Raw genomic sequence first — 16,435 nt, forward strand, 5'->3', positions numbered from 1 at the left:
TTGAGGTGGCAATCTGTTTTTTTTCCCCCAGATTAATGGATCAAGACCAAGGTAGAAATGTCAAGGGTATAAAAGCAGAATCTTTTAGAACAACACTCCTGTGACAAACCATTGTGTCCCTAAGGCTGCAATGATGTATTTTTTTGAAAAATGCCGGACATTTAACCATAGGCGTACAGTAGGAGATACTAGTATAGCTTGAGGGGTAACTATTTAAGGCCGCAGCTATGTTCCCAAGCGGTGAAACTGTCAAGGGTACAAAACAGACACTCCAGTGGCAAGACTTTACTGCCTTTTTTTTTTTTTTTTAAACAGACATATCCTACCTTCATCTCTTTTCCTCTTTTCACCGTTGGACCTCGGAATACCCAGAATGCCGTTAATGGAGTAGGACCCCGCAGGGTCGTTGGAGGCGCTGGTTACCGGTGGAGACACTGTGTTTGGCACTGAGACGGAAAAGGGAGGGAAAAAAAACTCATCAAGACCAGCTGTGAGTCCATTTCAAGCTCCCGCTGATGCTTCTGATAGCGATGATGATGATGTTAATGGCGGTGGTCGTGGCCACGCTGTGAACGGAGGTACCTACCTATGGTATGGCCCGGCGTTGACAGGGACGTCCCATCGGGCGACGGATGGAAGGGCTGCTGCACTTTTGTTCGGATGATCCTGGGAAATAAAGTCGGAGCTGATGTTAGTCCGGTTTGTGAGTCTGAGTCCGGATCGCTCTTTTGGCATCCCTGTAGCTACCTGGACTTCACTAACAGCCCCCATGCTCCACCTAGGGCCACACCCCCCATTCCACAAACCTACCTCGCAGCGTGGCGAGGCGGATGAGGCCGCATCGATCGGAAAAGTCCGGGATTAGGCCACACGGGCAAAGAGATGCAAATGGAGAGCTATAAATTACATGTGACAGGAAAGCAATAGTTCCTTATTGCCCCCCCCCCCCCACCCCCCTGTTCTGCGCTCACCGGCGTTAGATTTGTTCCGTCTGAGCGGCAGCCCCGGGGAGAAGTTGGCCTGTCACCATAATTTGTAAACTCTCAAACAACTTATCACTCCTTCTTTTCTGGTGTTTGTCCCCGATTTGGTTAATGTACAATCGCAGACATTTTGAGTCAGTTGTATTGAGCGATGCATCTAAACGCATAGTTCAGTTTGTATATGCTGGGCAAATGTGTTTAAAATTGCAGTGAGGCTAGTAGACTCTTGCTCGTTTTTGAATGTTTTTATTTGATTCAATGTCTTCCAAAAACATTCAAAATTCACTTAACAACATTAGCGTTAGCTTATTAGCGACATGAAACATTTACCGGGATTTCCCTCAAAATAAATCCCAGCACTTGACCCACCCGTGGTTAGCAATTGAAAGTGATGGAATTAAAACTCTTCTCAATTCACTTTCTCGCATAAACAAAAAGGCTTCAACAAGAACCATTTAATTGGAATTGAAAAAGGAGGGTAAAGTCTTTCTTTTTAATGGCATTAATACATACATTTTGGACTTATCATCACAAACGTGTCCTGGTCGCCTTTTTAAGCGAGCACAGAGCATGAAATGAATTTTCTTCAGCCCTTTCTTATTTAAAAGGTGTGTGTTTGTGTGAGTGTATGTTGAGTGTGCGTGTGAGTGTGTGTGTGTGTGTGTGGCCATGCTCTTGCCCATCAGCTCATTAAAATGTAATGCCTCTATGGAACAGTGCTTCTTAAGCAAAGTTCATCACTAGGGATGTGTGTGTCTGTGTGCGTGTGTATGTGTGTGTCAGTCAGGAAAATACATCACTCTGTGACTTACAGATTCATATTTTTTTTTACTTATGGACAGTTGTGTTTTTCACTTAAATAGATTACAGGACAGAATTTGAATTTCGGCCTTTATGTAAAATAACTCATCTTTGGCCTTTTTTTTTCTCACGTGCTACATTCAAGGTATTTTTTTTTAAATGAGAAATTGAAGATTATGATCCTTAAGGTCTACGTTTCTGGCTCCGGTTGTGTTTTGCAGTAGACTACCAGCCGCTATTAATATTTTGAAGCCCAATAAGTCCTTCAAAATATTAGTAGCACCTCTATGATTCTCTAGCACAATATATATGTGCATACATTGTTGTCTTTTGTTAATGCTAGTACAAAAGTACCTCTCAGTACTGAAAAGCACACATTAAATGAAATATTTCAATTGAAAACTGGGCATTTTGTCCTTAGATTGTAAGATCGTGAATTTCCCCAGCACAAAAAGTTACCTTGAATGCATCACAACAAAAAGGAACGCTCATGTTATTTTATTTTATGACATTGATTCCAAGCCCCCTCGCCCCCCCTTCTTGTTTTTAAATCTTACGGACAGGCCTGCAGTGGTAGCCCCGCCCCTTGCCGCCACTGCACGCATGCTCAGAAAGACAATTGGCCTGCTTTATGGCGCCAAAAGGTATGTGGTCACCCTGATATTGATCTCTGATTGCTTGAGGGACCACCACCATATGAGTAGGCTCATGCAATGCTGTCTATGGCCACTTCATTAGGTACACCTGAATGAACTGTTTCGGGCCAGTTTGCAATACTGCAGTTTACCAAGAGCTGTTACTAATATTTTCACCTTGTGCATATGTTCCGTTTTTATGGAAGACGCCGTCAAAATAATAAGAACAGTTACTCATTTACAACGACTGTCCCTAATATTTTGAAGCTCTCAAACGGCCATCCATTTCAATGAATGCGGCCGACAAGAATGGTGTTCCAAGTAATGGGATTGCCTTATATTTTGAAAGCGAAACGATCGGGTCAAAAATATTAGGAACACAAATGAGCACAAAAAGAACCTCTTTTGAATGCATTCATACTAAATGCGGTCATGAAAAATAGCAAAAAAAATTTGAATTGCATAGTTGTTATTGTTAGTGATGTTCATATTACATCCTAATTGTTTAATACGCATTTGCACGCGTATGATTGGAATCTTGCATACGCTTTTTCATTTGAGTAAAAATAATTGTCAAAGACCCTGCGGCAGGGATTCTTACCGGTTAATGGAGGAAACGCTGGGTACGGTGTCGTTGTCGCAGATGCCCTCAGCCAGCAGCCTGTCGCGGATCTCCCACGCGAACATGGTGGGGTTCTGCCTCTTGTAGTCGGCGATCTTGTCCACCACCTTCGGGGTGGCCACTTTGGGCTTAGAGCCCCCAATCACGCCTGGTTTGATGCTGCCAGTCTCATAGTACCTGCATCCGAGGAAGACAAAAATTTGTTCGTTTTTTTTTTTCAATTATTTTAGTTGGTGTTTATGAAATATCCTTTTTTAAATCGATTTTCCAATACCAACATTTTTGGTCCATTTTCACACTCTAGGGTGCTTTTAAATATGTGACAAGGGGCGTAGCTCAGGTAGAAAGCATCAGGGGCAGGTCAGCCCACCTCAAGATCACCTTTCGAAAAATAATAAAAAATAATAATAATATATATATATATATATATATATATATATATATATATATATATATATATATATATATATATATATATATATATATATATATATATATATATATATATATTAAGCCCTCCAAGAAGCATATATTGTGTTTTGGGGGGAAAAATACAACGACACTGTATTAACTATGGACGTTGTCAATTAAAAAAAAAAAATCCACAAACAGCAATTTTCATAAAACTTTGTTTCAGATTGAAAGTAATTAATAGCACATTTATCAGACGTTCATAAATTCACAGCAGCGTAAGAATGCATAAAAACTGATTGAATGCAAAAGTATCTTCTTTCAAAACAAATACAATTCAAGAATACAAAACAAACGGTTTTGTCTTTTTCGCTGTTATGTTCAAAAATACATTTTAGTCAAATCTATTTATAGAAGTTAAATATAATGATATTATGCATTTATTCGTTTGTGCATTCCAGTTTCCTTTTTTTTAAAATAGTAGATTAAAACAGTGCACTTTGCTACGCATTTATCGCAACATCTTAGCAGTGAAAATGCATTACTGTACAATTTGGTGCTTAGTGTGCAAAAAGACAAGATCCAGTGGCGTGTTTGGGTCCGTACCTGCCGAGGATCTTGCTGACGCAGCCGTGGCTGACGCGCAGCTGCCGGGAGATGTCGCACGGTCGAACCCCTTGGTGGGCCAGCTCCACGATACGCTGGCGCACCACGTCCGGGAGGGGTCTTCCGTTAACGAACACCCCGCCGAGCTGGTTCACACCCCCGTGCCCTACGTGGGAGACAACAGCAGCACACACACACCGGCGGCCTAACATTACATAAAGCCGTAAAAAAATGACAAAATGATAAGATGCATGCGTGCAATCCCATACATTATTTAGGTGATTTTTTTTGTTTAAATACTGTATTCAATTTCCAACATTTAGTATTAAATCACCACGTTCGCCATGTTGAATCTGTAGTTCACATTATTCGTGACTAATTGAATTAATTCACATTATATGAAGTAGGCCAGCGTCTCCAATTAGTTTCAGAAAAAATCCATTACAAAAATAATCTACAAAGGGCCTGTCTGCATAAATTCGATTTAAAAAGACCCTGCTATATTTGCACATCAAACCACAAAAAGAAATCCAATAAACGTGAATTGAATTTTTGGCCCCAGATAATAAAAGCAACTTTCCCACAGTTCTTCGCTGTTCATATTAGGTTCCCTTTCAGCTTAATGATAAATAATTGATCGAGCTTTAATAACTCACATTACAGTGCATATTATTTTGCCGAACACAAAAAGCATCAATTATTCACCCGAATCAAATCATATCAAGTTGCACGTGCGAGTAGCGTCATAACGTGACACAATTTTAACAATCGCACTTGAATTACGGTCGTTGTTTACGTAAGGCTTCAGTGAAACAATATTTTTACTCTCAACGGCATGCCCGCTGCGACTTTATAAGGAGTTTTAAAAAAATGCGCGTCGCTGCACGTGTTTACTTGCTCGGTAATAAAAATATAAAAATATGAATGAAAGCGGCGTTGTGCTACTTACGGTGCATGGCCGCGAAGGGGTCCGCCTTGCAGTGAATATCCATCGGATAGGAAAGGAAAGAAAACAAATCAACCCAAGCCGCCGTGTCGCCTGCTTACAATGTCAAGAAACACCAAAAAATCGCGATGCTTTCGTCGCCCTCCCGCCGCCGCCGCCGAAGCATATGAGGGCCAACTTTGCACCCCCTCCTCGGAAAGAAAGAAAGAAAGAAAGACGGCAAAAGTTGCCTCGGTATTGGGATGCGGTCCGCTTGAGGGGTCGGCAGGTGCGTCGCCCCCCTCTCGGGTTCAGCGACGCAGACCTTGCAGGAGGCTCATCGCGGGTGTGTGTGGGGGGGAATAAAAAGCTCCGATGTGCGATGGGAAGCTGGGTTCGGCTCGGTTCGGTCGTAGCTCCTCACGATCCCGCGCGCGGCGTCCGGGGCCCCCCAGTGCAGCTGTGATGTGCTCGCGTGGAGGTTTTGCACCGGGAATGAAGTCCGCGTCCGTTGTGTGAGTGCCTCTAAAAGCGACACGCCTGCACACACACATCACACACACAAACACGACTAGTACCCCCTCCCACCTTTTTTGCACCCCCATCACTCCTGCCCCCCCCCCCCCCCCCCCATGCTTGACTTGTCAGACAAAGGCAGTACATGCCAACACACACACAAATGAAGGAAAAAAAAACTCCAGATGAGGTCTGAGTCATTTATAGGAAGTGCATACCCAAATAAGGAACATCATCTAAATAGTTTTAATTGGAAAAAAAAAAAAATATTCATGGTAACGTCTGAACAATGGCAACAGTTTTTGCTTTTGTTTATGCGTATCTTACATCAACAAAAATCACAAACGGGCCAAATTAAAGTATGACACTACTATACTTTATTAATATTTGTCTTTCTCCATTTGTTGTTGAACAACAATCATATTGATCATCAGGCAGACATATGCCCCTTTTTTTTTTTTTTGCTAATTAACATTTTATATCCATTTTATATTTCATCATTTTTTTAACCACTACTACGTTGTGTGTAGATGATAGTGCCATATAGTTATTTGAGTATTTTCGAATCATGATAAGGAACTTAAAATGTTTATTGTGTGAGTGTGTACAAATTTATAAAAAAAAAATCACTTAAGCACTTGTACAACATAAATGTTCCAAATGATGACACAAACATCTCTTGAACTGTATAAATATTCACAAACGATTACATAAATTTTCTGACAGAAATACACACAAGCATACCAAAAAGACTTAAGGCCCAAATATTCCATTATTTATTAAATACATAACTCTTGAACATGTCAAAATATTCCGACTTATACTGTAAATCTTCTAAAAAATAATCTTCCATAAAGCACAGTACGACCAAGATAACAAAATGACAAGCTTTAAAAAAATGACTTTGATATTCCAAAAATATTTCCTTAATGTGACAAAATATTAAACTTCATGAACATTCAAATCATACTACACAAATACAAAAACGTGAATCATAACACTCTTAAAATATTCTTTAAAATAACCTTAAATTTCAAATGTCCCCTAAAAGTGACACAGATTTTAAAAAAAATACAGCCATAATTATTTTAAAAAAAGTGTAAAGCTGGACATGCTCATTGTTCCCTTGAATCGCTATGAAATAATTTAATTTCAGTACTTCTTCAATTCCAATAGTTTTTGTTTATTTTGCATGACAAGCTAATTGTGTGCTGTTCGCACAGGTCCAATGGGAGGACAAGAAATGATGATGGGATGATTTTCCTTCACATTGAGCAGTACCATCTTTAGTCTGTAGATGACGGTGTAGAGTTTCACATGCATCCTCTGCTCCTAACTTGGTACGTAATTCCTCCCACTTTCTTTTTTGAAGTATATTTGAACAATGTAATCATATTTGTATTTATAAATGTAGAAATTCATCATGTATATTATAATGTCAAATATACATCACTAGTGTTTTCATGCTGATAATTTCTTACATGATAAACAGGGCAAATATTGAATATGCAAATTAGGGTGTAACGTTCAAGAAAAATTCACTATGCAACTGCTATTATGATCAATTAAATGTTCTGATATTTTACTATTAATATTTTAATATTGGGTGGGGGTGTAATTACCACCTCCTGGTGAGGTTTGGGGATGTTTTTTGTTATTATTATTTCATTGTTAGTGTTTTTGGACAGAGCTTGTGGTACAATATGTTGCACTATAGGCTGTAATTTCACAGCCGGTTGCACATTTTCCTTAAAGCAACGTCACTTTTTTTTTTTTTTTAATTCTATTCAAACCCTCTCTTGCCCCTCCCATCCCTAAAAAAAAAAAAAAGGAAACGATTGTCTTGCAGGACCCCCTCAATGGACCCCTAAAAAAATATTCTTTTTGTGAGAGTTTTTTTTTCTTTTAATAATAATCCCCAGCCCCTATATGGCGTTGTAAAAAAATCTTGCATTAATATTATAGATAATAACTTGATCATAACATTTGAATATATCAACAATATTTGCATTGATAGAGATTGTGACGCCCAGCATTTACAAACCCAGAAAAATGACAATTGTTCAAATAAATAAAACATGAATTAACGCTACATTGATAAGAAACCACTTTAAATGACTTTTTGCACCCTGAGCACAGTCTGACACTTTTTGAGTATGGGATGCCCCGAGTGGGGCCAATCAGAAGGCAAATTAACATTTCATTTGCATATGGACGTGAATAATAACGCAAAACACATCATATAACATATATTTTTGCGGCAAATCTATAATTTATGATTTACACGCAATAACGTGAAGAATTCTCAGTAAAATATAATGCATTAAAATCACCTTAGGACTTGAAATCCCCTCTGCCTTAATTCATTATGCAGATTTTCACCTAATTATTAAATGTGCCCTGCAGTGCTGGATTAAAAATAGGATGATTTCCTGTCAAAAAGTAAGTCTTTCTCGCATCCGGTCGGAGTTGATCATACTGCAGGGAATGGAAGGTGAGCCTCTTTCCGCATGGGTCGTTTCAACTTGGGCACCCCTTTTGTAGGATTTTTTTTTTTTGGTCAATGTCACACGCGGAACATCTACATTTTTTACTCATAACAATGATGTACATGGAGGCGGGAGGGCTGCAGCTGCCCCCATCTACCCCCCGCCCCCTCCGTGGCAGGTCCTGCTTGGCTGTAGGAGAATGGCATCCCACTGTGGATGAGCCCGAGGGGGTGTCCCAGCCCGCCGCCCGCCAGCCGCCTGCGTCCCGAGCAGACAGCCAACAGCTTCCAGTCACATGGCGGCAATATGGCAAACAGAGCTCATGTCCATGTGGGGGCATAATAAAGACTCCGAGGTGGGGGCTTTGATAGCCACAAAATGTTCATAGTCGTCCCCGCTATTACTAACCTTCCTTTGTTTCCGATGGGGTATTCATTTACCCCCCCCGCCATACAAAAAATATTATAGCGCAGTCGTTCCAAAACTTTTTCACCATCTAAAATAAAGGCCACTAACATCCACTGTTTATTTTACCTCCGCTTTTAAATAGAGGGGAAAAAAAAAACATATTTAATAATGTTACATGAAGTCAAAGCCATTGACGGCTATAAACAACTGTCTATAAGTTTAATCAATGACGCTGACAGCTACAGTATATGTCAAAAATCTATTTTTAACAGCACAAGTAATATTTAAGTAAAGATAATCCCAAAATGGTTGAAAACGTGCATTTTCCTAGCCACTTATCCTCACTAGGGTTAGTGAGGGGACACCTTGAAACGGTTTCCAGCCAATCACAGGGCAAACATAGACAAACAACTGTTCGTACTCACATACTCAACTCAGGCCCATTTGGAGTGTCCATTATGTCTACCGTGCATGTTTTTGGGAATGTGAGAGGGAATCAGAAGACCAGTAGAATTCCCGCATGGGCATGGGGAGTACATGCAAACTCCAGACAGGAAGGCCGGAGTAGTAATGGAACTCGTAATCTCTGACCTGTGAGGCGTACGTGCTAACCACATGTCCATTGAAAACAAACTTTAAAAAAAAAAAGGAAAATATAATTAAAAGTTGAATGCAACTTAATTTTACCTAAAGAGGTAATCAACCCCCAAAAATTATTTACAATATGTTCTTTGCGCCCTCGTTAGTCTAAACACAATATTCTGATTAAAATTGCATATATTGTAGTAACATGAATTAAAGTAGCAAACTCCACCTGTCTTTATTGATCTCAGAGGGCGGCCATTTTGTCATTTGATGATGCTAGTATTCCTTAAATGCAATATTAGTCATTTTTTTTAAGTTCACTTTCCTTTTAACAAATGTGCATTAGCTTAAAAAACGTTTAAGCCAGTGGAAGAGACAACTATTAGTTTTTAATTTGGTGATTCTTTCAGCTTCCACTAGAGGGAGCCCAAGTAGCGATACTGTACTAGCACCACATTTGACAATCACTGTACTGTACTCTTGCACAATATTGTATAGTGGAACCTCAGTTTTCCTAAATAATGTCCCAAAAATTCAAAATCAAAGAGATTTGTATTAAAACCGAGGCAGTATTTTGTGTAGCAATTACATTCCTAAAAATCACAAATAAAAAAAACAAACAAAAATTCTTAAGAATAACTATAGTTTTATTTTACAGACAAAAAAATTAAACTGGACCTCAGTTTACAAATTAAATCTCTTCGGTCATCCCACTTTTTAAACAAAATGTTAACAAACTGGGGTAATGTTTCCCATCGAAACTAATAGAAATCCAAATAATCTGGCCCAATGTGTGGAGGGAGTGATTATGTACATAAACGTATTTTTAGCTTCTTTTTTTTATATATATATATATATATATATATATATATATAATGTCTGATGTATGGACAAAACCAAGTAATTTTAATGTGATATCCAATTTCAATTCTTGGTTGGTTTGAATCCTTTTACGGAGACTTAACTTTCCAAATAATTAGGTCCTAAATATATATATATATATATATATATATATATATATATATATATATATATATATATATATATATATATATATATATATATATATATTTTAAAGATTCATGTTTTTTGTTTTGTTTTGTTTTTTACTCATAATTGCTTTCCCTTCTACAAATCTGAATGTTGATGGTTTTTTTGTCAACTTTCAACATCACAAAATACTGTTATCTACAAATTTTGTGGAATTTCAACAGTTTTGACTATAGAAATAATGAATTTGTTGAATTTATTTTTTTACTAATTATTCCTATTGCTCATTTTTTGGTTGAATAAAAATGGACTGAGTATGTTTTGCAAGCATTTCTCCACACTTCAATGCTTCATTGGAATAGGAACAATCATAAGATCATAAATAATATTTCAACGCGGGGATTTTGCCCTTCATCTGCCGTAACTCAAGGTGGCGCTGTGTTTAGAAACTCATTTCTGATCATTTCCAATCAAAGCGGAAAATGATTGTAACTATAAAGAAAGTCTTTTTCTTTATAGTGAAGATGATGTCGCAGTATACGGGCGCACAAAGCTCCCGATCACTCCCCTAAATGCGTCTTGTCACCTTCAGCGCCGTCACCATCATGAAAATGGCGACCTTGATGCACGACCAAATAAGGCCGGGGCTCGCCTCCCACGCGCTCCTCTCCAACGCGACGGACGATTGTTTAGTGCTCGTAAAGAAGCCGCTACATCGGAGCGGTGCGCTCCTCTTGTGTGTGTGTGTGTGTGTGTGTGTGTGTGTGTGTGCGTGTGTGTGTGTGTGTGTAGCGGTTGCTTGTCCTCAGGCAGGCGAGCGAGCAGACTTGATTGTCTGGCGGCCCCATAAGAGCGTTTAGTGCACGTAGACGCTGATGTTATGTGCCGCGCTTATCATGTAAGGTTGAACTTTAAAAAATCCCCTCCATGCCACCGTGATGTTATTGCCACCTCTCCATGTCTGTTACTGCTTTATTGTCATTGCTTACTTCTGCACCCGAAAGGCCGAGGCCATAAAGAATATCTATAGTTTCATGAGGTTGAAAAAGAACCCGCGTTGTTTGGTGCTCTTTTCAGAGAAATGTGCTCCAATGCATCGTTTTATGTATGAAAGAAACAAATGGGCCGTCAACTCCCAATATTGGAAAATAACATTAAGCATTGTTGTTATTTTTAGAATGCCGCACCAACACAACAGTAACATGCACAATTCCATTCCTGGGGTCATGACAGTTGTTTTTGTTGCAAAGCCGGGAAAATATGGTAAAGAGGGGATGAAAAAACTCAGTATTCCACGTCGCAACATGAAAATAACGTAAGCCCGGGAACACGGGGGTCCACTGTACTTACTGAACTTCAACAGTATCTTCTTCTGTCTCCCTTTGTTTGCCAGGAGATTGCACCCTGGTGGCTAGTAAAAAAAAAAAAAAAAAGCTGCAGATAATCTGCAATGAACTCGAAGCCACAGGGTTCAAAGCACAAGAAAAAAGTAGTGGCTTATAGTTCGAAATTTATGCTGAATATGTACCACACAGATGTTCCAAATTAAATGCTCTGTTCCCTTGCTATAACGTAATTCATCGTTTTTGAGAGGGTTTACGCAAAAAAACAAAAGCCCATGCGTTATTTTGCGATTGAATCACTACTTGGTGTGAACAAGTCACATCATTTCTTCAGCCAAACGCCATCTGCCGAATTTGAATTTTATAATTCACTGCGCAATTTGTTTGGCACGACTGCAACCTTCCTCAGCAGTTGTTGTCGTCGCGCCCCCCCACTCGAATTCTCATTTTACTCCACATCGGGGAAAATAAGACCTTTCGCACCACGTTGTTTACGACGGCACTCTCGCCAGCTTTTCATATTCAAACGAGCAAAGGTTTAATTACCAAATGATGACGGTGTCATATGGCGCGGCGATGGCGCCGGGGCGGCTAATGAATGCGAGGAGGGAAGCGAGCGCTGCGTTTGAGCAACGGCGGGATCCAACGAGAAAGAGAGGAGGGGAGGAAAAAAAGAGACTGTAAAACATGTTTAATTTGTGATGTTCCGTGGCTGCTCATGGATTAAGACTTTTCAAGTATTGCGTGCCAGATGGAAAGCAGGCAGGAGGGGGCGACATATTTACATCTGTATATTACGAATGGCAAAACATCCCAAACACCCCTTTCGTTGTTCCTCCTCATTTGAAAAGAAATTTGATGAATTAAGAGGAACTCTATATTCATCTCCGTAAGACGATTTGGAACCGCTAGCGCATCGGGGATAATTTCACGTCAGTTAAAGGGACACGGAAGAGAGACACACAAGCTTAATCAGGCATGAGGCCGAACGACGTCGTATTTATGGGCGCGCATCTCACATCAGCGCTTTTGTCATTACGATTTCACTTCTTTTTATGGGTCTCTCTATCAGTCGCAATGACTTTCTTCAGCATGAGGTTGAACATTATTTCAGCACAAAACGGAAGCTAGCATAATGGGAATGCGCTAATAGAAGAGGCTCACTTGATTGAAATCGCACATTTTCCGTATTGGCTTTTATATTAAATGACTTTTCTTATTTTGTATCTCGTTAGCCTGCTAGCTTACTTGCCTATGTCTTTTTTAACTGCGACTGCTTCAAAAATAACTGCAGTTATTATATTATTGTGCGAGCAATTAGGTTGTTTGAGTAGTGTTTCAAATCCGAAAACACATTTTGATGTATCGCCAAAACATGCTGCTAATGGTGGCATTCGCTAGCAAGAGCCGCTGTGTTAGCTTACGGAGACAACAAAGACATCACAACACAGGGGGTTTTTATTTTTTAAACGGCCAATTTAATTGGCTACAAAATACAACTTAATCATCTTGAATTAGCATCTTTTTTTTAAGTTTTAGTATTTAAAAAAGAAAATTCAAAGATTTTACACTAACACATTAGAACAAAATAAAAACATCTGAAAATAGACTTTTTTTTGCCTATTTATCTCTCACGTCACGTCAAAGCAATACAAACAAAACAATCTCCCTGTAATTAATATCTCTGTTGTTAGCATTAATAGAACAAAGAAAAAAATATGTATTTTATTCATTATTTTTTATATATTAAACGATTGGTGTAAATACTGTACATAATGCATAATGTTCTCTGGTTTACCGCTGCCAGTGTACGTACTGTATGTATTACGTCTGGTTCTGTGATTGGTTTATCGCTACTAGCATAGTACTGTGTGTCTTGCATAATGTTCTCTGATTGGTTTATCACTGCTAGCATATGTATTGTAGTGTTTTACGTAATGTTTTCTGATTGGTTTACGGCTATCAGCTTGTATTACATAATGTTCTGCGGTTGGTTTATTGATGCTAGCGTACGCACTGTGTGTGTATTGTCCCTTGTGTCTATGCCAGCAGGAAATGCTCCGTCAGTCGGTCTTACCAAAGTCGCACAATAAGATTTTGACAGATTTTGGGACTCGCTTCATAGATAAATCACAGCGGATTGTAATGCACACTGTCGATTTTTGACAAAATTAAATGTTTTTATTTGCACCTTATGGTACGCCAAATACGGTAATCGGAATTTTACTGTAAAAAAATTGGAAATTCCATGTTGGGCTGGCCCTGGTTTTCAATTTTACGTAAAAACAGATTTGAATGAAATAAAGGTGCAGATGCACAAATAGCGGATGTTGATGTCACAAGAAGATCACAGTTGTGATCGTGCCAAACACACAAAAACACGGGCCCTTCTGACTGCATGGCGCCGGTCCTGTGGCTTCCCTCCCCAGGACGGGGAACATCTGTCACGGCGGCTGCCATCTTCCTCGGCGGTCACGGCGTCACGCGAAGGTGGCGGGCGGGTGGGCGGCGAGCGAGCGCGGCGACACGGCACACATGGGCGCCCCTGACAACAGCGCTCATTAACAGGCAAATGGAGCAGGAGCGTGTTGGCAAATTGAGCCACATCGCCTGGGCGGCCAAAAGCCACCAAAATGCCAGTTTACCCCCAAAAAAGAAAAAAAAAAATTAACATTTCTAATCATGTGCCCGCCTAAACATTATTCTTCATGATTCAGATCAGCCATGCTTGGAGTATCTCCACTGTGCTTGGGGCCCGAGCAGCCAGCCTTGGACGCACCGCTCAGCCTTTTGTGACCTTCGTTTGGGCGACTGGCGAATCCATTCGGAAATCGTCAGCCGTGAGCGCGTGGCACGCACAGACGAGCGGTGCGGATACCAAATGGAAATCAGGAAAACAGACGGCCCGGGTGGAGGGTTTTTCTTTCGGGGAACCCGTACGATCAGGCCACACAAAACACTCCGTGAAGCGATCCAGCTTTGTCATCGGCAGCTTTAATGCGGATTCTTTCGCTTTCGGCTAGCCTTCCTTTCCGTCTTTTACCGTTTTTGAAAGGGAATAAGAGATTTCTAATCATAGTAAATGACCTCATTCACAGTCGTTTGCGCCAATCTGAAAGGAAACGCTAACAAGAAGACATCACAGAGTGCTTTAATGCAGACTTTTCAAGCAACACCCTCTCTTTAACAGACTGAACATGCCCGCATGTTTAGTCATATTTATATTTATAGAAAATGGACGGATGGATATTTTCAACACTAACAGAATATTGTTAGTTAAATAGCAGTTCAAAATCGAAATCAATACCGCAATAGCATCTTTTTTTTTCTACCTTGTTTGATAGATTAATTTAGTGAACATAAAAACGCATTGCACATAATTCATATATACAATCATAAGTACATAAATCAGTCTAATACAGTCTAATAAAATTTACACTGTCACAAATTTACCCCAAATTTTATAGCTTGCCTTACTCAATTTAGACATATATATTTTTTAATAATGTATTTTTAAAACTCTTTGAGCACAGCCATTGATTCACATCTTTTCAGTTCTATTTCATAATTGTTCCATAAATTGAAAGCTCGAACAGATACACACATTTGCTTGCTGGTGGCTAGCAAAAAATAAATGAATAAAAATCAGCAGATAAGCCGCACTGGAATATAAGCCGCAGGGTCCAAATCATGAGGAAAAAGTCGCGGCTTTTAGTCCGAAAAACGGACGGTACGGACTTTGGTTGACTCAGGACTGCATACACCATAAAAGCCTTAAAAATTGTTTTTGATAACTACCAAAACTTGAGCACATTTTCATTTAAGGCAGCCATGGCGGCAACTTTACAGTTCGACCTAACAACTCCGCCCCCAAAAAGGTCGACGGGGAACAGGACGTTTGACACATTGAATTAATTAGCACATTTTGTTTACAGACGTGCTCCGATGTTAATTAATCCCCCGACCGCGTAAGCGAGGTACTTTCACGGCAGGTGAAGTGGACGTCTCGTCGGATTTCCGTCAACAACTCTGAGCTACGCTTGCACGGGCGAGGGTGTTCGACATGATTGCTGATTAATAACGCCAATTAGAAGTTTCAGTCAGGCGTGATTGAGAAAAGCTGGAGGCCGCGAACGGGAATAGGAGGTTGCATTTATCTGCTCCTATTGGACTCCGAGGGCCAAAAGGTACACCTTCTAAGGTGCCACCAGCCTTCTGAAATCACAAGCAAAGTTTGTACTCTCAGCAGAGTCAGTAACAAGGTCCTCTTAGGGGCTTTTGCTTGAGACAATGATGTATTTAGGGCCCTTCAGAGGTCAGATGGATTTTGTCCACCGCATCAACTACAATCAATAGTGTTGACGCGGACACAAGTGAGGGAGGGGCCCTCCTAAAAACACATGAGGGGAACTGCTAAGACCAGAAGAAACAGAAAAAAGAACAACTGAACTAGGTAGTAACACGCCGAAGAAGGCTTTTTTTTTTAATTTAGCAAAAAGAAATAATTTAATTCGTAATAAATATTTGTCTACAAAAATAATCAACAGTTTCAGACATGTTCTCGAAAATAAAATATTTGACCACAGAAAAACTTTCAACATGAAGTGTCCTCCTTTTTGATCATAGTAGAGATCTATTCGCAAAAATCAATTATTAACTTCATTATTAATGTTTGCCCACGAAAAATAAAGCGTAGTGTCAGGCCTGCACGACAACTATTAATAAATATTTACCCACAGAAAAATATTCAACTTGAAATGACCTCCTTTGGGATCATGGTAGAGATGTGTTCGCAAAAATAAAGCATTAACTTGACAGGTAACGAGTGGTGGCACAATTTGGGTCAAATCATTCTAGTATGGGGGAAAATCCACTGACCATAAAATTCGTTTTATGAACAGATATGTTCCTGAAAAAAGATATTTTCCTGAAGAACAAAAAATTGGCAAAATCTTTACAAAATGACACGTTTACAATGCAAACTTTAAATCCAAATAAAATCATGTTCTGTCTTCTGCGCAGAATATAAATCACAATTTCCAATCAAATACAGCCTCCACTCCCGATGTATTTGTTTTATTTTAGCATACGCTGTAATTCTGCGTCCATCACGCCTCGGTG

General features: G+C 39.7%; 1 protein-coding gene across 5 annotated transcripts in view; it reads right to left on the reverse strand.

Annotated features, from left to right (window-relative positions):
• Nucleotides 1-5,458, reverse strand: part of LOC148409558 (paired box protein Pax-2a-like) — a 28,614-nt gene extending 23,156 nt beyond the window's left edge. For 4 of the 5 annotated variants that reach the window (XM_088438610.1, XM_088438612.1, XM_088438614.1 and 1 more), the window contains exons 1-5: nucleotides 5,008-5,458; nucleotides 4,059-4,224; nucleotides 3,021-3,218; nucleotides 587-666; nucleotides 327-446 (exon numbers count right to left, since the gene is read on the reverse strand). In XM_088438610.1, the coding sequence (XP_088294736.1) occupies nucleotides 327-446; nucleotides 587-666; nucleotides 3,021-3,218; nucleotides 4,059-4,224; nucleotides 5,008-5,050 (607 nt within the window). In that variant the 5' untranslated portion in view covers nucleotides 5,051-5,458. Of the gene's footprint in view, nucleotides 1-326; nucleotides 447-586; nucleotides 667-3,020; nucleotides 3,219-4,058; nucleotides 4,271-5,007 lie in introns of those variants that run through there. The other variant, XM_088438609.1, reaches the window with a different exon arrangement.
• Nucleotides 5,459-16,435: the final 10,977 nt, after the last annotated feature.

The sequence above is a fragment of the Hippichthys cyanospilos genome, chromosome 17 (genome assembly GCF_059441005.1).
Source record: "Hippichthys cyanospilos isolate Australia breed blue-spotted pipefish chromosome 17, RoL_Hcya_1.0, whole genome shotgun sequence".
Classification (NCBI taxonomy): domain Eukaryota; kingdom Metazoa; phylum Chordata; class Actinopteri; order Syngnathiformes; family Syngnathidae; genus Hippichthys; species Hippichthys cyanospilos.